The sequence below is a fragment of the Juglans regia genome, chromosome 6 (genome assembly GCF_001411555.2).
Source record: "Juglans regia cultivar Chandler chromosome 6, Walnut 2.0, whole genome shotgun sequence".
In the NCBI taxonomy this organism is placed as follows: Eukaryota; Viridiplantae; Streptophyta; class Magnoliopsida; order Fagales; family Juglandaceae; genus Juglans; species Juglans regia.
Genome location: NC_049906.1, coordinates 8,632,447 through 8,655,591, shown reverse-complemented (window position 1 = coordinate 8,655,591; position 23,145 = coordinate 8,632,447). Strand labels below are relative to the sequence as shown.

The 23,145-nt window shown below is 37.2% G+C and overlaps 2 protein-coding genes across 3 annotated transcripts; both read right to left on the bottom strand.

Annotated features, from left to right (window-relative positions):
• Nucleotides 1-348: 348 nt before the first annotated feature.
• LOC109022270 (40S ribosomal protein S19-3-like) lies at nucleotides 349-1,138 on the bottom strand. Its single transcript, XM_019005132.2, has one exon. It carries the CDS (start codon nucleotides 1,044-1,046, stop codon nucleotides 615-617), a length of 432 nt encoding a protein of 143 aa, XP_018860677.1. The 5' UTR covers nucleotides 1,047-1,138; the 3' UTR covers nucleotides 349-614.
• A 9,745-nt stretch (nucleotides 1,139-10,883) lies between these two features.
• Nucleotides 10,884-19,822, bottom strand: LOC109022274 (serine/threonine-protein kinase tricorner-like). Of its 2 annotated transcripts, XM_019005136.2 has the most exons (12): nucleotides 19,228-19,821; nucleotides 18,407-18,581; nucleotides 17,936-18,019; nucleotides 17,032-17,273; nucleotides 15,629-15,860; nucleotides 15,262-15,426; nucleotides 15,024-15,155; nucleotides 14,651-14,764; nucleotides 13,413-13,460; nucleotides 12,620-12,698; nucleotides 11,788-11,844; nucleotides 10,884-11,347 (listed from the first exon to the last, which is right to left on the bottom strand). In XM_019005136.2, exons 1-12 carry the CDS (start codon nucleotides 19,413-19,415, stop codon nucleotides 11,289-11,291), a joined length of 1,575 nt encoding a protein of 524 aa, XP_018860681.1. In that variant the 5' UTR covers nucleotides 19,416-19,821; the 3' UTR covers nucleotides 10,884-11,288. The 2 variants fall into 2 exon arrangements, 1 of the variants encoding a protein (XP_018860681.1); XR_002001203.2 differs by lacking the exon at nucleotides 10,884-11,347 and having other exon boundaries at nucleotides 11,809-11,844; nucleotides 13,413-13,456; nucleotides 19,228-19,822.
• Nucleotides 19,823-23,145: the final 3,323 nt, after the last annotated feature.

Below are 23,145 nucleotides of genomic sequence, written 5' to 3'. Positions count from 1 at the left end.
ATTGATGTATTTGCTACAATGATTTATTTGATGATGTATTTTCAAATCAATGGATGAATTGTATAACTATAATGTGTAGTTATGCTTTTTAATGAAGAATGTGAAGTTATTTTTACGTAATTGATGTTTTGCGTATTGCATAATCTTACTATTGGTAGTTTTTTATTTGAATGGAGATGGTTCACTACAATTTTTTATTTTACAGATGTAATGCTATGTAAATAAGAAAAGTAGAGATTTTGTTGAAAAGTATGTTATATTGAATGATCATAAGTCTGGTACAGTTGGGCACATAAACTGCATATTACATGTTGACAATATTACAATTTTTTTTTTTTTTTTTTTTTGAGAAACCTTGAATAGTTAATAAAATTGTAAGAAATGATTGTCAAAAGACATGACCCACAGTAATATCCTTTTAACCCTTGACATCTAGATAAATTTAGACTCGCTAAATTTCAAAGCACCAAACTTGAAAAGAAAACATCAACCATTTCTATCGTAATGAAACACTCAACAGCAACAGCAGGAATGAACAATTGTCTTAACTCAGTCATTTCCACATTTCTCCAAAAAACAAAAAGTGTTCCCACTAGACCTCAAGTGTCAATTGATCAAGGGGCAACCACGATTAGCCCCGCAACTTGGTCGAGATCCTGCTGACCAATTGAGGTGATTCTCCTCCCACCTTTTGGGTCAACATCAATAATGTTCATTTTCTGCAACAGTTGTAGAATGTGGCGAGCAACAACACCACTACTCTTGCAGAAATGGGGAGGGTGACTTCCATTCCTCTTACTCCCACCATAAATCCTTTGGAAAGAACCAACACCAAGATCTCCTCGCAAGTATATCTTCCTTGCCATGGAGGCAGCTCTCACAAAATACCAGTCAGGGTCATAGGGAGCAAGCTCCTTGAACCTGATAGTCTTGACAATATCTAACCACTCAGGCAGCTCCATCTTGTCGGATCGCTTGAGATGAGCCAAGTAGGCCTTCACGAACTTGTGAGGTGAGACGTCCTTGACAGTTGTCGCGGTCGCCATAGCCAAAGCTAGGTGAGAGGCTTGGGTCACACAGGTGAGGGAGACTTGATCGCTAGGGGGTGTCGAAGCAGATGACTCCTCTCTCTCTCTCTCACTCACTCACGACAACACTACATATTATAACATAAAATTTACAAGTGACCAATCTGACTACAATAAAAAGCTAACAAACTTAACCAAGTTGAGGCCCTTATTAACAACATACAAAGAAGTCCCTGACGCAAAATTAATCTTCCTTTGATCTTGATCCTAGCAACCAACATTAGATTAAAATTAAAAGACTCCAATACACGCAAAGTAGCATGTGTGCATGACTAATTTCTTTAACTTGACTTTCAAGTTATTCATAATCATTAAGAAGAACCAACACTCTCTTTTGGATGTCCTCCTCTCATTTCTAGATCTCTTCCTTTGCATGCTAGAGTCCTTCCTCTCTCTTTTGGAGTTCTTCCTCTCTTTGTTGGAGTTCCCTCTCTCTCTGCTAGAGTTCCCTTTCCCTAGCAACTGGACTTTCATTGTATTCTTCAAAATTTTTCCATAAAAATTATATGTAGTATGGCTTTCTCTACATCAAACAGCTTGTAAAAAACATTGTAGGAAATTGAGAGATTGCTTCAACAATATAGAAAATTAAAAGTACACCTAGAAGAGTTGTTAGTAATAACCTCCTTATTGTACTTTGGACGAGCAAAAAAAGGTCATCCTAGATTTCTTGAGGTTTTTGCAAATTTGAGACATGCTATCAACCCGCATAAATATTTTGAAGTATTTCGAACAATGATTAAGCAAAGAAAATGATGAATGTGATTGGGATGAAGACATTTCAAGTTAGCAACACAAACACCCTTCAAACAAGTAATGGTAAGCATTAAGCCCTTCCCTCATAACTATCTTATCTACTACATAGTAACTCTCCAACCAAAAGAATCCCAAAAAGAACCAAGTTCCATTGTGAACACTATCCTAGTTGGTCTAAAGAGACCATCTGACAACCACACAGATTGGGTGAGTAAACATATATTACAAGTAATCTACCCAAGAATATATGTATTAATTTATAGGCTAGAGGGTAATATAATGGTGGTAATATAATGATGAAGGAATAAAAAGTGAAAAATCATATGCTTCTCCAAACCCTTTCAAAAAATAAGGGCAGACACTTTGACAAGTTCAAAAATAAAGGCTGACAAAAAAGCTTCATCTCATAAAGCTCCCAACATCCAAGATGTTGTCAGATAAAGCCAGACAAACAAGCTTCATCTCATCAAGCACCCAACATCCAAGTTGTTGTTAGGAAATTAACGTCCTACACACTATAGTTTCAAATGAGGGCCAGGAAATGGATACAATATCTTTTTGAAGATGTCTCACTGGTATGCACAAGAGTAACCTCCAAATGCATTGAGACTATAAATAACAAATACATTTGAGAATGCAAGGGGGCAAAATAACAACTTGTAAATTAACAATCTTATTGCTATGTACCTATGTATGATCTAATCATGTGTATTGTCAAAACAGCTAACTTGGACAAATGCTTCACGGGAAGCTATAAATTAGCAATCCCTAAATTAAATTACCAACATACAGCTCTTACATAAATTAGTAACATATAACTTAAAATAAATTAACAACATCAAGTTCTGAAATATTCACAGGAAGCTATAAATTATCAACGTATAGTCTTAGCTATGACTATCAACATCCAAAACATAAACTAAAGATTATTATGAAGAAATTGTATCAAAATCAACAAAAAAAAAGTATAAAATCCAAGAGAAAAACTCTCGGACACGACTATCAATCAAGAACATAGAAATATTCAGTAACTACTAGAAGTAAAACCAACCTCACACACAACAATGTAAAAACAAAATAAAGTGTAAAAACAATCTAGAAACCTTCAGCACAACAGGGCAGGTTTGGGGCTTCAGATGAGACACAAAGTTATCATCTGATCTCATTTCATCTTATCACATCTTATTCTCGCATATAATTCAAATATAAAATTTTCAAACTAGTCATTGCAACTTTTTCAAACTAATCATTACAACTTTTTCAAACTTTCAAATAAAAATTAAAAACAATTCGCTCTTTTTCAAATCCTCAAATAAAAATAATATTATAAAATTATATTCTTAGAATATTTTAACTTTATAATATTTTTTATTCAACTTTTTCTCTCTCCTTTCCCAAAACTCAAAAAATATTCAACTCAAACTATCTCACTACCATTCACAAACTATCTTACTACTATTCACAGAATTCCCATCATCTCACTTCCCAGACCAGCCTTAAGGACTCGCTTAGGGCTCAGATGAAAGGGGACTATCGCATCAAGGGGATGAAGTTAGGGATCAGAAGAAAGGGGACGAACAAATTCGGGAGGAAGGGGTTTCAGATTTGGGAGGTTTTAGAATCGGTGTCTCAGTCGCTTGCAGGAAAGGGATGAAGTTAGGGCTCGGGAAGAAGGGACGAACGAAGCTCAGCAGCATACAATGGTCGAAGCTCAATCGGTAGGGAGGGGCAAGGGGTTTCAGTGGAAGGGGTCGGAGTTTCGATTGATAAGGGAGAAAGGGGAATGGGTTTCAAAATTATTATTCGAATTCCCTTTAAGCAATTAAACGAATCGTTTCATTTAGGATGAAACGATTTATTTTTTTACATGCACATGCAGTCCCCGAATTGGGACTACATACATAATTCTTCACCAAACAATGTTTCGATACATGACAAATCGCCTTGCCATCTTCCAAATGAGTTGACGGAAGGGTTGAGATCAAATACTCAAATCAGAGCACCACAAGCAATCGTTTTGATGTTTTTGTAGGATATTACCACGTCTACTTAGGCTCCATCTGGTTTTAAAGATGGTCTCAACCCATCTCATCACATCCTATCTCATCTCATCTCAACATCCAAACACCATTTAATTACAAATACTTTTCAATTTTAAATTTCTAAATTTTTAACTTTTTAATCTAATCATTGCTTAATCATTACAATTTTTTCAAACTTATAAACAAAACACAAAAAATAATTCAACTTTTCTATATCCCAAAACAAAAATTATATTCAAACAATATCTTAACTGTATAATATTTTTATTCAACTTTTTCTCTCCTTTCCCAAAATCTCATAAAACATATTAACTTAAACTATTTTATTACTAATCACAAACTATCTCATTATTATTCACAGGTTTCTCATCTCATCTTATCTCATATGTGTAACCAAACGAAGCCTTAATCTATGTTGTTGTTTAGAAAAGCATGAACACAATAAGATAGCTAGGATCAAAATGCCCTAAATATGTGGCAAGCACCAAACGATCGCAAGCCCACACGCAAGAGGGAGGGAGGTGGTAAGCGACCTATCTAGAAGATCAAAGACCTAGGAACCCATCATTGGCACATGTGTACTCATTGGAGGTGAGTGTTTCATGCATTGGTCCGATGGCCATGATCCTGATGACTTCTTGAAAATCGACAAGCAAGGAGTTCGGTGGATTGGGGGGGGGGGGGGGTCATCATTTGATGGCCAAAGGGCGGTAGATCTGAACATTACCGACATAGAGGAAATAAAAAATGTAGATATAAGCTCCTCCCCTCCCGGTGATGGAAGATGATGGTCTTGTTTAGGAAAAATGAAAAAACCTTTTAGAGAGAGTGAGGAAAGAGCACTTTTTATTTGAATTTTGAAACAAAAAAATAAACACAATATGAGTTTTATAGTATTAATCATATATTTACTACTTTCTAAAAAATGTTATAAGTTCATTTAGAAACTCTAAATTATCTAAGTTATTTAAATACTGCATGGAAGAGATATTTATAGAGAGTAATCTCAAGTCTTATTTTCTAAAAAGACTTTGAATATAATTAAGACTATTCAAATTTAATTATGTTGTCTTTATACATTATAATTCAAGAATCGGTAGTAATCATTTTATATGCATGTAATCAGTCACCGAATAATATTGTATTTTAAGGTGATTAATTCCCAACTGTTAATGCGTAAATTCGCACCACAGGTCGAAACGGGAGAAAGAGTTATCTCCGGCCCACATAGATGATTCGGCCATGATAATGCGGTCGAAAGCTCATGATGGTGGTTTGGGCGTCGATACGATACTCGAACATTAGTCCACGAGAATAAACAATAAATAAATATATATATACATATAAATAAAGGAAGAGAAGCACGAATTTACATGATTCGACATAAAAGCCTACGTCCACGGGCCATTTGAGGGTGGAATCCATTATGATGAGTAATTTTATAGTCTCTTATGACCTTGCATATATCTCAGTATAATGGAGACAATTAGAAGATCCGGAGATCGAAGGAGATGCCATCATTTTGAGGAGAGGAGATTTGAGGTGTCTTGTGTGTAATGGAGTCGTCCAATCCCATTAGTTTGGGTATTGAGAATACCTCATATACTCTCATAATACCTCACTATTATTTATTATTTTATTATTACATTTCACCTACTTTTCATTATTATTCATTACTATTCAATATTCTATCATTACTTTTTCACTACTATTCACAGAACATCTGAGAATACCTCACTACCCAAATGCAATTGAGTCTTACTTGCCTTATGAAGCCCTTTCCTTTTACGAGTCTGAGTCAGCTTGCCTTATCTCTTCTTATCTTATCTCTTGACTTATCTCTTCCTTTATTATTAGTGATAGATTTTCAATGGGCTGAACCCAGTCAACTTTATCCCTAACAAATGTCCGCGATTCTTAAGGTTGATTTGCTCAATAAGGAGATCTTGAGAATCTTTAAGTCAATAATCTATAGAAAAAATAAATCCCAAGAAGCTTATTTGCATGAACGTCTTCTTGATAATCAAGTGTTCAGATGGTTGCTCGTGACTGTTTATCATGAGCAATGAGTGTATATTTCTGTTGATAGTAATGTTTTTTTTTTTTTATGGTGTTAGAAAATGTTTTGCTCCATGAGGTGATTTTCTGTTGGTATTGATGTTAGAGTTCATTTTTAGTAACCAATGCTAATGGTCAAGGAGCCCGTTGACCAACTGGGTCCATTTTCGACAATTTTTTAGCTCATCCACTCATTCTCTTAGGTAACCTATGCAAGGTAGTTATGGAGCTTGGGGGCTCGTTCTCGGAGATAACCCGTTGGCGGTGGTTATGGCATGAGTGCAAGGGCACTCTACTTTGTGGGAGTTGAAGCAATCAAGAGACTGTTATCGCCTATTGTTCGTCATGCAAGTCAAAGGACTCGGCTTGGTGGGCGAGGGTCAAAGTAGTCAAGGGATTGTCATCGCCCGTTGTTCATTGTGCGAGTCAAGGGACTTGGCTTCGTGGGTAAGGGTCGAAGCAAACAAGTCATTGTCCATTGTTTGTCGCAAGTCAAGGGACTCAGCTTTGCTGAAGGAGATGCTCGATCGTGCTGCAGTGGCGGGAGGCTAAGTTAGACTGCGCTGCTGTGGCAGAAGGCTGAGTTAGACCGCTTTGTTGTTGCGAGAGACAAGGCTCAATTGTGCTATTGTTGTCGGACGCAGGGCTCGACCACACTGTTGTCCCAGGAGGCTAGGTTCTACTACACTACTGTGGCGAGAGGCTAGGCTTGACTGCGCTGCTGTGGCTGGAGGCAGGGCTCAACTATGCTGCTGTGGTGAGAGGTAGGGCTTGACTACACTGTTGTTGCAGGAGACAGGTTTCGACCGTGTTGCTGTTGCAAGAGACATGTTCGGCCGTGGTGTTGTTGAGGGAGACAAGGTTCAACCGCACTGTTATTGCCGTAGACAGTGCTGGGCTGTGTTGTTGTAAAGAGAGGTAGGTCTTGACCACACTACTATGGCAAAAAATTGAGCTCGGCCACTCTACTATTGCAGGAGGCAAGGCTCAAACGCATTGTTGTCACGGGAGGTCGGGCTCGACCACGCTGCTCTTGCTGGAGATGGAGCTTCTACGCTGTTGTGGCGAGAGATGAAGCTCAACCGCTCTAAGAGGTTTCTGCCAAAAACCAAACAAGTAAGTGTAGATAATCCAAATCACAATTTTGAGATTTGCAAATCTAAGCAATTTCGGTAAAGTGTGGTGAAGGCTTGAGGCGCACATGCGAGACTCTCGGGTAGCCATGATTTGGCAATGATAAAGATCGGGGTGCTTGCGGTACCCAACAATCTATTTTGATAGAAACATTTTAAGATGTTTGAACAGTGCTCGAGAGGGACTTTATAGCTGGTGTTTCGCCCCACGTGCGTGATTTCTAGCAAAATATGTTTTTGGGGCGTGTAACCACTGGGATTCTCGTGGAACTTCGAGGAGATTTGTGGAGAGAGCCTTTAATAACAAAATTTGTTAGTAAAAATGAAATTCAAATAGAAAGTTTGAGAGGGACAAATCAAAACAATTTAGTTATTGCTTTCAATTTTTCTCAACTGAGATTGTTCGTTACTAAATGATTTTCATATGGTGGAAGTTGTTCACCCTTGGGTATTTTTTATTTTTTTCTGATGGAGATTGTCCGTCTCCGTTTTTTTTTTTCTTTTGTTCACTCTCTTGGAAGCTCCCAAGTCCAAGTAGCGCAATATTTTATTTTACATCCGACTGTCGAACTGTGTCGTCGAGCAAAATCCACTTTTTATATGCCCTTTCGGATTAATTTCCTTAGCAATTTGTGTGATGCAATTGACGAGCCTTATGGTTGCCTTTGAGGTGGGACCAGTGAGCCCATAGGCCATGACTGCCAGTAAAGTTTGGTGGCACTTGCAATGGGTGTTGTGCTCGTCCGTGCCTCAGGTGTGTTGGTGCATTAATGCATGCAACTTGGTAATCCGGTTGTACGTTGCATGGGTTACTGTGGCTATCAACGTATGTGGGTGAGCTTTTACTCTGGGCGAGCAACTAAGTGTGGTGAGCAACATATCTGGATGAGCACTCTCTCTCGGTGACCTCCTCTGTGGCAAGCAAAGCTTATGGTGAGCAAAGTTGATGGCAGTGACCTCCGTGGTGAGCAAAGTTTTTGTGGGTGAGCATATCTAGTGGGACTGGCGTTCTATGGTATGGCAGGCAAAACCTTTGTGGCACTGAGTAAGCTCAGCGTGGTTGTTGCCAGCCACAAGGGTGACGAGATGCTGCATGTTGGCCTCCATTCCTTGGCGAGGCACCGCACGTGGTGAGATTGGTGAGTTGTTTGCCCACCTTCCTCCATATCGGACCTCAAAGGTGGCGAGATACTGCATGTTGGTCGCCAATGTTCAACCCACGTGTGTATGGTGACACTTGTGGCTAGCACATGCAAGGTCTCAGGGGAGGAGAGGCAGCCGTGGTGTCGCAGTGGAGGTGCATGGAGATTGAGAGTGCTCTGTTTTGGTGTCCTGAAATAGGAGTTACCGTGGCTCACTTTGGCACTGTGTCGAGGGTTGTGGCCTTGTGGTGGCAGCTTCACGGTGGCGCAATCATGGCGGTTTGTCCCTGACAGTGGTTGAGGGAGGTGGTGTCTTGGAGACGCCGAGATTGAACCTTGTTAATTGTTGCAACTTGCATGGCTCAGGAGCAACAATGGTGGCAAGGAACGGTGGTAAGCAAAACCTCCGTGGTCGGGGACCACCTTGCTGGTGACAGAAAGTTCCGGCCATTCATGTGGTGACTGGTGGTGGTTCAGTTAGCTCACGGTTGGTCGGCATGTCCTTCCAGCTCTTTTCCAAGCTTTAGTGGGCAAGAAACCGACAGGAAAAATCTCGTCGATCGGCTCCGTCTAGGTCTAGGCCATGCCATGCAAGGCGGTGGAGGGCCGCAAGCCCATCGTGTGAAACACTTAGCCGATGCACCCCTTATGCCCGCTGTGCATGGCATGCCCAGTGCATCCGTTATGTGCACATTGCACACCATGCAACCCAGTCCCCCTTTTTTCTAACAATTTTTACCAAAGAATAATCCAAAAGTAAACACTTTATAAAGCAATTTAGTTAGAGATAATCAAAGATACCAATCAAATTAGTAAACTATAGGTCCTTGCATAATTTCATAGACCAATAATCGCAGTTCTTTTTTGGTATATAATAGAAAATAAATAAACTATATTTGTTATCGAAAATAATAATGAGAAAAGATAATAGATAAAAGGTGGAGGAGATCTTATCTGCTTTTGTTTTTGCAGATGTTCTTGTGTGTAGTGGAATCATCATTCTTCTATTTTTGATATAGAGAATAAATCGATCCATAGACGACACCAACAGTTAATGTGTAAATTTCCACCAGAGGCCGACGAGAGAAAGAGTCATCTTTGGCTCACGGAGGTGATTCGGGCCACAATGATGCGGTCAAAAGTCCATGATGATGGTTTGGGTGTCAATACGGTGCTCGAATGTTCATCCAAGAGAATAATTGATAAATAAAAAAATATAAATAAAGGAAGAGACGCACGAATTTACGTAATTCGGCGTAAAACATACGTTCATGGATCGTTTGGGAGCCGATGCTATGATCATGAGGGTTAAAGTTTAACCAAATTAATATCCGACAGTCCTAGGGCTTTTGGATCAATAGTTGAGACTTTGACAACTGGTATCAATGTAGAGATCACGTCATGAGTTCAAGTCACGGAAGGAGCGACCTATAGGCCTAATTAAAATGTCTTGATGCTATGTATGGGTATAGTTAAGTAATTGAATACTAATAAATAAGTGAAGTCGCCAAAAAGGAAAAAGCTACCACCGAGTAATTGTCGATAGTGTAATTTTACAGTCTCTCATGACTTCATATATCTCTCAGTACTATGGAGAAAAATAGAAGATCTGGAGATTGAAGGAGATGCCATCATTATGAGGAGAGGAGATTTGAGGTGTCTTATGCGTAATGGAGTTGTCCCGAGTCCCCTTAGAGAGATCTCCTCCTTTTATATATATCTATTTTCTTCCTTAGAATGATTGAGTTTATGAGTTTGACTCAACTTGTCTTATATTTTCTTGTCTTATTTCTTCTCCTATTATTAGTGATAGATTTCTAATGGATTGGACACCGCCAACTTTATCCCTAGCACTGACCATCCAACACCCTACATAATATATAGTCGAAGAATCCATTGTATGTATGATTACTGCCATGCATGCAATCACCTTAAAGAAATGTAAGACATAAAAGGAAGACAAATAAATACATTATGTACTCTCAAATTAGGAGTTTTATACCTTGTGTTTCGAACCATTAAAACTGATGCATTGCACCCTCCAATTATTAAAAATGTTTCTTTTCACCTTCTATTAAATTTGACTATAAAAGTTTCGTCCCATTACTTAATTTTCATACATCTTAAAAAACATTGCATTTTGTACTCCCAACTACCACTTTTAAAATATGCACTCGAGACTATCAAAAGACACAATAAACTACTAAATTATGATAATTTTCCCCAATATTAAAATCTGAACATTAGAACAGTACTACTTAATCTTATAAGATTATGTAATTCAAAGTAAATTACCATTTTGATATTTTTGAATGCAAATTTAAAAAAAAAATGGTAGTATAAGGAAATAGCTATCATAAGAGGGGTGTAAAATATAATTTCTAAACTTTCAACTAACTCTACCAGTAGAAACTAACCCTACCTTATGAACACAACTTTTAACTCTATGCACTTGCCGACGAAAAGGTCCAATATGATGTGATCTTTCTTTTTAAACATGAATAAAGCTATTGAAGAGACAAATTGAACAGTAAACACTGAAATATCTAGACAGAATAAAGCTACATGAATGTCAAGATGGCCACTTAATTAGAGAACTGCTACAAAAGATCAGGAATGTTTATAAAGATATCAGTCATAAAGTCACACCATTGTACATGAATATTCAACCAGATAGACTTCTTTAATCCCAAACCAATCTCCAAAGCATTCATTGAAAGAATAGTATGACTTGCAAACATATATCCACTTTCACAGACAAAATTGAATGAGCTGATCCTATGTTACATTAAATATACTGACAAAAATTTAAACTACCCTTTAGTTTCTTGTTTTTCTTGAGGGAGACATTTCGAACTGAAATTGGCTTTACAGTATTACTTATTCATTAAGACATCTGCTGGAAGATACAAAGAATTGTGCTCAAGATCATGACCTTATTCATGTTTTCACGCGGCTATTCTAAACCAAAATCTGTCTTGTGTGGTAGCTTGATCTTCTTTGTTTGTTTGTAAGGAAAATAATAATACCTAACTCTTGTGAAGGGGGACAAAACAACGTTTAATAAACTCAGGTTTCCTGCTTCTGCTCCTCCTCTGGTATTACAGTTCCTTGCAAGTCAATCCGACCTACAAGGAGTAGAGAGAGAAAAATAAGAAATGATAATTAAACCAACTAACAATCTATATGCTTGCTAGAAATCAACAAAACCAAGAATTATGAAGATTTATGTACATAAATTATGCTGTTAAACAAGACACCTGTAACACTAGAATAGTACATGAAACCCCACCCAAAAAAGGAGCACAAGGAAAGAAAAAGGGGAAAAACATTATCTATGTAATCAGCAGTACTCCCCAGCAAATGACGTTCTAGGATGTCTAGTATATGATATGAATTTTTGTTCTGTCCATCATGAGAAAAGGCAGAAGGGCAATCAGAATCTGATGCCATGTTGATAGGTTGCAGTTACTAATTGTGGAATATAATCTGATATGAACAAATAAGGTATAGGTATTTTCTACGTTACCTTAATATCAAACAGAGCAAAAATGAAAAGTAATCATACCTAACAAGGAAATGAGTGATGGGGCCCTTGACGGTCCATTTGATCCCATATCTGTACCTGCAATTCACAGCTAAATTGATGAGCTTGGCTCCACTATTTATAAGTATCATGGAACAGTACAAAAATGCAATGCCCAGTACATTAACTGGAACATAATAACATTAAAAAGGATTTGAGTTAAACAGAGATCAGCTTAATTTCTCAAGTATTTAATATTTTTGAGCTTCCGAACAAAATGAAACTATCCAGATTTATTATTCATCTTATCAATCAGAAAAAAGGGGCAGAAAAAAAATATATTGAATACATAATGCCAAAAGGTGGGCTTTTAAGCTAATCATGTTCATGTCCAATGCCCTTAATATTCGTAAACCCTGCAAGGTCTTTGTGTAAGAAATAAAAACTGCAAGGTTCTTAAAGGAAAATCCATGAACCCAAAGAGGACATACTATTCATGAAGTACTAAAGGATGATAGATCTATTTTTCCTGATAGGTAATAAATACTTAAAGGAGGGTAGATACTCCCAAAAATCAATTGGTACAAGCTAATGAACTACTACATTCATTACTTGCCAAAAAAAAAAATTGAACTATTATATTCATGATGGTGTATCCGATGTAATATGATTCTACATCGTCAAAGTTCACCTATTCAACAGGTTGTCGATAGCTCCTTTTAAGTATTTTCACATTTAAGTTGGACCAGCATGCTTCATTCAAAGTCAAAATTTTGGATAATATAACCAAATGATCGAAATTGGAAGTAATAAAGAATTACATAAAGTACGATCTTCTGGGAGGGGAAGCTAACAAATGACAACGGCAACGTACCTGAACTTTCAAGTGATTTAAGGATATCCGACTTCTTGAAAGTAAATCCTATGAAGTTTGTATCTTTTGATGTCAACATCTGCAATACCAAATGAGAAAAACCTAGTTGAAGATTTATAGTGTCAAATGTCATGTGAAAGCTGATATTTTGCAAGGACATTGATCGCTATAAATAACTGAAGAAATAAGACAAATCTATCAGAACTATATATGAAGACAAGAGAAGTAAATTAATGGGGCTTTGAGATATTCGTATATCACCCAACACAAAGAAAAAATGAACAACTATCCAATTACAATTTCACAACTACCATTTTTACGATTGTTTAAATTTTACGATTAAATATCAGTTTTAAGAAAAAATACCCCAAATTCTAACATCTCCAAACAAAAATATATATCTAAGTTATTTTTTTAAGTTTCTTTCAAAATGACCAATCTCTCTCCAAGTTCCATATAATTATTAAAGAAAACATAATTAGAAACTCGGCTTAGTAAGCAGTCCAGTTGTGTATGATAGTCATTAGATAGTTCACGGAAATAAGAACTTGAAAGACAACTGGCTTCTTTTTTTGCCTTATTGGGCAGGTAAATAACAACTATCTGTTACAAAAGAAAAATGTCAAAAATATGCAAATTGTATGATATGTTCAACTCCAGTGTTTAGCAGCTCATCTAAAGATAACACTAACAATTTTTCATACAAAAAAATTCTAGAAAGACTAATTGCTTAGATTTATGAGAAACTTTTAAGTACACATTTCCAATAATGGAAAAAGCATAGAGTCAGTACCTTCCGCCAGGGTCCCACCGTTGGTATTGTGGATGGCGGACCTTCTACCTATTAGAAAACAGAATGAGAAGTATAATCAGAACCTGTTTTCTTTCTTTTTTCAGAGAAATTGTAAAATCTGAAGAGAAAATGAGAAAGGAACTTCGACCTCTATAGAATTTTAACCACTGTAAATGAAGGGTTGAGATGGTCAGGCCACATTCAATGAAAACAAATGGCACACCATTTAAAATGGAAGTGAAACAAGAACAAGGGGAAGACACTTAGGAAACATTTAGGACTGATAAATAACGTCGCTGGTTCAACAAACATTTCACCTTTAATACTGCAAATATGCACAGGATCCATGATCTGGAACCAAAAAGGTGGAACCAAGGATTTTCTTGAGTTTCAGACTAGGAGGATATCACACATTTCTATTTGGTTAAGATGCCCCAATACCAGTTATGGTTTGATGGTCTTCCATCTAGTCGTTCTGGTAGGCTTTCAATTTTTAAAATCGCATCCCTTGTGGTTCCCATTTTTCTAATCAAATCCTTCCACCAAAATATTGGCAATAGGTGTAAATATCACAAGTTCTGCACCAACAAATTCATCTCACGTCCTCTTTCTCTATCACTTATTAACCACTAAAATATTGAAAAAATAGAGATTTTATTTATAGAGCTTCCATATTTAGTGAGATTTTTTTATAAGCATATCCACTGGAAAATTTTCAATCAAAGAGATCATGGTTAAGCTGGTTGATAATCCAGTGCTCATTGATAGAAGAGAGTGGCGGTAGCAGCCTTCATGAAGAAGCTAAGCTTGGTCTCTGGGGAGTACTTATGCTCCTTGTCTCTGCAGGCCAGCAGCAGTCACTGGTTTTCTCTTTTTGCCTTCATTCTCTCTAACTCTCTGCTTTTCTTTCTTATGTTCTTTTTTTATAATCATTTTTCAATAATATATAATATTACAAGGGTGCCAAAAAAAAGGTAAATATTCTAACGTGGCATAATTTCAACTGTTTATAATAAATGATGATAACAGTTGCTACCAATATATGGATGCAAGGGCCTCACTCAAACATTCAGGAAACATAAGGGGTGCAGTTAGGAAAAAGGGAAACCCAAAGGGTTCTCTATAGAACAACATCATGACACAAGGGTGTTGGTGCATTTTACTCTTATTAAAGTTTCAACTCAACGATGTCCTAAATAAGACTACAAAAACCAAAGAAGCTATTTCAGTGTACTCACATCAGGGAACTTCTCGAAATTCTGTGTATCTAATTCTCCAATAACAGTAGGTTTATATGGAGCTTCCATTTCATACAGCATGTCCCACTGAATGCATTTAAACCATGGATGTGCCTGGAAAACACTAACTTATATGAGAAAAACGACCCATTCAAATATAGAAGTACAATTTGCTGGTTGAATTTTGGAATAGTCTAGTAATATGCGATGCAAACGTTAAGAAGTTAAGAATGACTGCATGGTCTGCGTGTTTTATAAATGTGCATTTTACCTTCTGATTTATGTCCAGTATCAAACTATTTTTCAACCCATAATTTTTCTAAACTACCTGTTACATGTTAAGAACATTGGCTTTTTCTTGGATAGCAGTTACCTTTACTTCTTCCACTCCTCGGGTACCCAATCTCGTCTCCACATCACATAATAAATGACATATCAGATCCTTAGCATCATCTGATATTTTTGGTTCCGCAGGGAATTTCAAGCATGATTTCCAATTAATTATCTGGTAAAATACAAAACTGTTGTCTATTAGAAAATATAAAGGAGACTTAAAAGAGATATGAACCACAAATTAGTTAAAAGAGATATGAACCACAAATTAGTATTACCTTGCGACAAGTGACCCTAGCATCCTCAGAACAGAAGGGGGGATAGCCAATAAGCATCTCATACATGATTGCTCCCAGTGACCACCAATCACACTCCATTCCATACCCCTTCTTGAGCAAAACCTCAGGTGCCATATAATCAAGAGTTCCAACAGTTGAATAAGCCTAAAGAACATAGCTGTGATTGATGACATGAAATGTCTGGAAATATTGCTCAAGCAGGACATAAAGAAAAATGGAATCTGTACATGGTATGCTTTAAATAAAGACCGCATGTGATGCTTGATATTTCCCATGAAATAGAAGACTCAAATTCAATATAGAAGAGAGAGAGAGAGAGAGAGAGAGAGAGAGTTCTGATAAATACCAATGCACGACGATTACGTTTCCACCGTTGTAATTGTTCCTTCGGCATCATCCAAGGTGTTCTATCACATCCAGAATGTTCTTCAGTTTCTGGTGTGGGTTCCTGGGTGGTAAAACCCTTGTCTTCCAGTAATATTGTTGAATACTTATCATCCAGAGGCTTACACAAGCCAAAATCTGAAAGCTTCAAATGACCATTTTTATCCAGAATCAGGTTATCTGGTTTTATGTCCCTACAAGCAGTATACTGTTAGAGTAAGCCTATGCGTAAATGTTTCACCTGAAAATAAGATTCGTGTATTTATGTGTAACAAAGTACACAGCTAAAATTACATCTCAATTTACAACTCAAATCCATAACAGTTGAGAAAGAGCGAAAAGGCTTTACTGCCATAAAAGGTTTTATTTTCTTGTGCTACTCCAGTGTTCAGCCAATGGAAAAGCAAGACAACTGATGGCAGGTATAAAAACATAAGAGGATGTTGTCACCTATTATTGGGTGATTTGACAATAACAAAATGGAAAGATCACCTTAAATGGGCATCAAAAGGCCCCCTGATGAATTTTTATAATTATCTCAACTTGGTCTGTCAGTCATGATCGAGAAGGAAAGAAGACAACAGCAAGTATTGCATAATCAAAACTTTAAATTACCAAGAGGCTGATCTTGGACGATAGATACCTGATTCCAAATGAGCTTGAAACCATATTTAGAACAATAAATATCAATCAATATATCATAAAAGTTAAATTAACATCTAGATTTCTTTTGTTTCATATTTATGGTAGCTAAAAGGATAAATTGCAATGTATAATTGCAAGGAATATGGCGGCAAATTGCTGAGCGAGTCTCAGGCCAGATATGGTCTCAGCCTAGCATGAATTGTAACAAAATGACAGTCTATTGAGCTACCCCTGACCAATATTCAGGCTCTGAAGTGAAGCTTGTGCAGGGCAAACTAGGCCTAGCCAGGGTTTGTTAACATGTAGCATATCTTTTTGTATGTCCTTATAAGCCTGTAGATTCCCTATAACATTGAAGCTCGACCGATGATTTCCACTTGCATCCTAAGGCATACATGTACAAATCTAATAAAGTGGTGTATGACAAGTAGTTTTTTTTTATTGGCACCGGATGTCCGAGAATAGCGTCCTGACTAATCTCAGAGGCGCACAGGCCATGGGCAAGAAGTTTCCTGCAAGTGTACCTCAGGTAATTCAAGGGGAAAATCTCCCATTCTGATGGCCATTACGAATTGTTTGCACCCAAGAGGATTCCAACCTTAGACCTAGAGGGACCATACCACCAAGACCAAGGCCTTTAACACTTGTGCCAACCCCTAGGGTTAGTGATATATGACAAATACTGACCTTAGAAAGAGCATAAAATGGTAAATATCATACCTATGAATATATTTGTGCTGATGAATTGAGTGGATAGCGAGAATGCTCTCTGCTATGTAAAAGCGTGAAACATCTTCGGAAAGAATATCTTCTCTCATCAATAATGTCATGATATCTCCACCAGGTAAATACTCCATGATAAGGTATAAGAAATCAGAATCTTGAAAAGAATAAAACAGTTTTACAATGCACCGACTATCAACCTCTGCAAGCAAGTTTCTCTCAGATCGAACATGCTCTACCTAAAATTATGGAAGGAAGTACAGCAATTAATACATAACCTGTTGCACAAAGAGCATACAAGAGGTATTTGTTTCTAGACATATCATACAAAAGGATCAGATAGTGGATTTGTAACTAATCTCATCAAATTGCTCAATGTAAATTCCTTTTCAAGTATATTTGAGGTTTTATTGGAACTGTAGTTTTTGAGACATCAGAGGTCTTGACCAACTGATCAGGTAGAACAAGTTAACATTCACTTGTTAATTTTCTTATATGACATTTTGAATTTGTTGCAATGAATTTAACCACTCCCCCTTAACCCAGTCCCATACACACCTCATTGAAGGTTAATTCTGACAGACTGTTTAGGCATGCTGACAAAGATACATAAAGATCAATGAAATGATACTCCCCTTTAACCCAGTCCCACACACACCTAATTGAAGTTTAATTCTGACAGACTGTTTAGGCATGCTGACAAAGATACATAAAGATCAATGAAATGATATCAGATGTAACGTTAAGAAAAGAAAATGCACATTTTTCCAGATAAAGGCTTCCAAAAATTATGAGAAAATCAGACAAAGTAGTACTTATCAATCATAAAAATAAAAATAAAAAATAAAAATAAAACAGAAACCAATATTCAAAACTTTAGCTTAGCTAAATATCACTTTACCTGTCCACGGCTAAGCATCTCTGATTTCTTCAATTTCTTCATAGCAAAGATCTCTCCTGTATCTTTAGCACGGCATAGCCTGACCTGCATTTGTTGGATTCACAATGTGTTAGTGTGGCAATGACAAAAAGTTACATCTGTAATTTATTCCTATCTAGGCACTCCAAGGGAACTTGTCAAAAGCATCTTAATAATATCTGCAATTACTTAAAAAAAATTATTATCTGAAAATTACTCATGCTAAGATATGACAGTGGCCTTCACAAAGTGACAAGTGATATGCCCCAATGAGGTAAGAATCAATCTGACCTAGTAAGTTTTATATGATATACAGACATGCAGGTTTAAGGCAAACATATCCCATGACAATGTAGTACTTGAAAAGTATACTACACAATATAGTATACTAGTTTGTTAAAAAAAAAAAAAGGAAACTGCCAGAAATTTTCATCTTATAATGTTTTGACATACCTCACCAAATGCACCTTTACCAATAACAGTTAATTGCTCAAAGTCATCAATTCCAACTTTACGTCGTTGCAGCCTCATGTATTCAGTTTCTTTTCGCTCCAAACTCCTCAGCATCTCTTCTTGTTCCTCAACTGATGCCTGAGCTTCTTGTGCTTTCCTTTGAAGTGCTCGACGTCTACAACAGAGTAATACGAAACAAAATTATTAAAAACAAGCAATAGTCCGATGCCAGTTTTTTTTTTTTTTTGGGGGGGGGGGAGGAGAGAGAGAGAGAGAGAGGGTCTACAATGGCCACCCTTAATCAACACAAAGCAAACACGGATCAGTTTGCTTACTTTCTTTTTTAATAACAAGAAAAGCACTATGCCATTAACTGTTTTTTGAGAAATGAAAAGGATCTAAATCCCGACCAGTATAATTGAGCTTGTTGTATACAAATCGTGCTCCTCTTTATTAATTCGTTGATTTCCATCTGCGAGAAACGAAAGTATAAACCGAGAACTAATGTAATAACTTTTTCATTCTCTTTCAACAAGTCCCCGTTTCTCAAATTGCCAATCAGAGCTTCAATAAAAACTAAAAGACATATAACGACCCATATCCAAATACTTCTAGGTCCAATATTGAAATAATTTCAGAGGTTTCATACACGGCAAAGGAAGAAGCACTTAAAAATGCCAATCTTTTCACCGCATTCTCAAAAATTGTTAGCTAAACCTATTTAATCAAACAACAAGAATACGAACATAAACAACAAAATTCTGAACCTGAAGAAAAAATCAGATATTAAATGGAAAAAATAAAAATTAAAGAATCTGGACCTTTCTTTACGATCCTGCAGTCCTTGAAGATGGTTCTTGTAATGATTCTCTATGAACTGCTTGGCAGCTGCGGCCTTCTGCCTGGTAACGGGGGACGAAACCGAGACATCCGGACCCGTGTCTAAGCCGGCCCGATCTGGATTCAAGTTCAGGGCCCCCAACCTCGCCGTCCTATCGCCACCGTCCATTTTCCCTCCCCCTCAACCAAACCAATCTCTGACCTTCAAATTACCCAGTCAGAGGACCACGTCAAAGACCAACGAGCTTTTGCAGTGAGAAATAGAGAGAAAACCTTTTTCCCTAGCATACAGCTCAGCTGAGAGAGATCTAGGGAACGAATCAGTGTCCTTAAAACTAAGAGAGGGGCACAAGGTACTGTTTAAAATGCTTCCTCCGTGCTAGGAAAACGATGGCTTGGATCACACTCTATACCCCTGACAGCTAACAACAACAGCAGCAGCACCGCAACATAAAGGAACAGACCATTGCCAGTTCATTGCCCGCTTTATTACACTCTTCTATTGTCATTCCTCACTCTCTCTCTTTCTCTGTCAGTCATTTTCACAAACACTTTCTGCGTGGGTTTTTGGGTGCGTTCGCTATTGTCGGCGGAGATATATAAGCAGCTTAGGTGGCTGAGCGTGCCACACGATGCGAAGCGTGTAATTCTTCTTCGCTGTCCCATGTCAGAAGGACACTGTGGGCTTCGTGATTGGGCGGTGTGTAGTACGTGTCAAGAGGGAGAGTGGAGGTTTGGTATTTGTTAAATTGGCAGCTGTGTTTTCAGAAAGCCTCGCTTAGTGCCGTGGACTTTCTGAGCCCTAGGGTCAATCACCGGACACCGAATAATTATTTGGGATTCGAGAGAACTCTGATTTGTGTAATAATTGTTTGAGATCTCGAGAAAGTCGGATTATTATTATCTTTATTATTATTATTTTTTTTTTAACAACCTGACTACTTTTCATATATAATTAAAATCTAATATATCATGAGCTGTTTCAAAAAAGGAACTTAATTATACATATATAAAATAGGTGGATTTTTTTATTATAAAAAGAAAAATATGGAATTTGAATTAATGGAATATTATTATAAACTTGCGATGCTGCCTATTGCATCAAATTATACGTGCATTGATTCATGGAACGGTAAATTTTCTTAACTTTCTATTCTTTAAAAGATAGGAGATGATATTTTATATCACTGATGATTAGAGCCATGATCCAATCTTGAACAAAAGTGAAATTGGATATTGCCTCTATGACGGAACTCGAGTCCCCTTCAAGTAATATTTTTTGCAGGCCTAATCTTTTTACTTCAATAATTACCATCAAAGCTGATTTTGCTTCTCCTAAGTTTGGACTTACACTGCAAATGAAGTCAGTAATGGCATAGATAACTTTTACTGAGTCGTTCCAACATAGAGCTATTATTATTGACCCTTAGTCCCTTACGACCACATCAAATCTGATCAGAAAATAGCCAACTAGATGTCTGGGTGTTATCTTTAATACATGGTCATTAACATTAACCCAAGCTGTTGTGTGATGTTGGAATATGGCGAGAACTGACTCTACAAAAGCCAACAATGGTGGTGGGGGTGAAGGGATCTGATTGTGGACTTTTTTGTTTCTAAGAAACCAGAGGCTATCCATAGCTATGATGGAAAAGGGTTGGAAGGAATGCTGACCTTCTTCAGAAATTTGAAAGGCAACTGAATGATTAAGGACTGTCTTGAAAAAGAGGAGATGTCGATCGGCCATTTAGAATGCCTCTATAAAACTTTAGAATAAATGTTGTTAAGAAAATGGTGAGGAATGTCTTCTGGTTCAGTATTGCACAACGAACAAAGTATTTGATCTTCCTCTAGGCGAATCACATTGTTGATCTTTGCTTTAGTGGGAAGAATATTGTGACTTATTTTCTAGAGAAATAATTTTAATCTGTCCTGCACTTTCAATTTCCATAAACTCTTCCAGTTAGGAGACTGATTGTTGAGATTGGAGAGATTGTTTACATTAACAAGAGCAGCTTATGCTGATTTCACTGAATATTTTCCAAATGAGTGATGAATCCAATTGATCTTGTCTTGAACATCTTGGAAATTATGATTAGGCAGAGGTATTTTTTGGATGTCTCTTTATGCATGTTCTAAAAAGAGAGTATTGAGAAGAAGAACATTTCATCGTCTTGGTTCTTCAAGAATGAGTTCGGAGACGAACATATTAAAATCAGGCTCTAGATTGTAATTGAGATTTGCATCAGGGATGAGATTGGACATGGTAGAAACCTAAGGATCAGTCCAAACCTTAGTAGAAATGTCATTATTAATCTGATAGAAAACGCTAGATCGCAGGAAGTCTCTTTGCTTAAGCAAACTTTTTCTAGAACCGAGAGTCAGAAGCTTTAGAAGGAACTTCCAGGAAAGATTGAGTTCCAAGGTATTTTTTTGTAATGACTTCCTTCCAAAGGCTTGTTGATACATTAAGGAGAGACTAGACATATTTTGTGACCAAAGCGGAATTGAAAGAAGACATGTTTATGATGCCAAGGCCTCCATGGATTTAGGAAGACAATGGACTACCAAGATTTTGGGGTGAATTTCTTTTTTTCTCTGTCCTCAAACTCCCACCAGAATCTTTGGAAAAGAGAATCCAGATTCTTTGTTATTGCCTTTGGGATAAGAATGGAGGACATAACATAAGAAATGATAGAGCTTGCACTTGCTCTTATGAGAACTATTCTAGCAGCTTGAGAAAGAATTTTTTATTTCCATCCATGGAGCTTATTTTGGACTTTCTCCATTAATTTCATATGAAATTTTCTCCTATCAGCTCCATTGGAAAGAGGTAGCCCTAGGTATTTAGAATTTGGGGAGGGGGGGAAATTCTGAAATTGAAAGAGCTTTTGACCGCATTGATGGCGGCCCGAGTGGTATTTTTGCTGAAATGAAGAGACGATTTACTTACATTGATGCTTTGGCCAGACCATTGATTGTAAACCTGGAGGCAATCAGAGAATTTTTGTGCATTAAGAGTTGTTGCTAACCCAAACAGAAACAAGTCATCAGCAAAGAGAAGATGGGTAATGAAAAAAACCCCCTCGAGAGAGCTTGATACCCTTAAGACAATTGGAATGCTCCTCTTTTGTGATGAGTCTAGACAAGACCTCGGTGCCTAAGATGAAAATGAAGAGAGATAACGGGTCCCCTTGACATAAGCCCCTGGAAGATTGGAAGTATCCTTGTGGGGAGCCATTGATGATAATAGAGTATGTCACCATGGTGATGCACACTTGGATCCAATTGATCCATTGTTGTTTGAAACCCACATATTTAAGGATATCAAGAAGAAATGACCATTCCATGGAGTCGAAGGCATTAATGGCCATTTGACCCATTCTGTCATTTTTTTTTTTCATGGAATGAAAGCTTTCTTGGGCCATGATGGTATTATCTTGAATTAATCATCCTGGTAGGAATGTAGATTAGCGCAGTGATATGATGTTGGCGAGGATAGTTTTAAGCCTGTTAGCAAGAATTTTTGCTATGATTTTATAACAAATATTTGACAGGCTTATGGGTTTGAATTGATTAATGTCATTTGGGTTGCCAACCTTTGGGGTTAAGGCAATGTTAGTGTGATTGAGCTCTTTTAACAATTTCCTATGGATGAAGAAACTCTTTACTGCAGCAATCAAATCAAGTTTGATTACTTCCCAAAAGGTTTTATAGAAAAGATCCGTAAAACCATCCGGACCAGGAGCTTTGGAGGAAGGAAGTTTTTTGACGATGGAAGTAATTTCCTCTTCATTTGGGATTTTACAAAAGAAATCATTTTTCTCAGATATTTTCATTGGAAACAATGAATCAAAATCCACAAGAGAAATAGGATGAGAGGAAGAAAAAATTGCTTG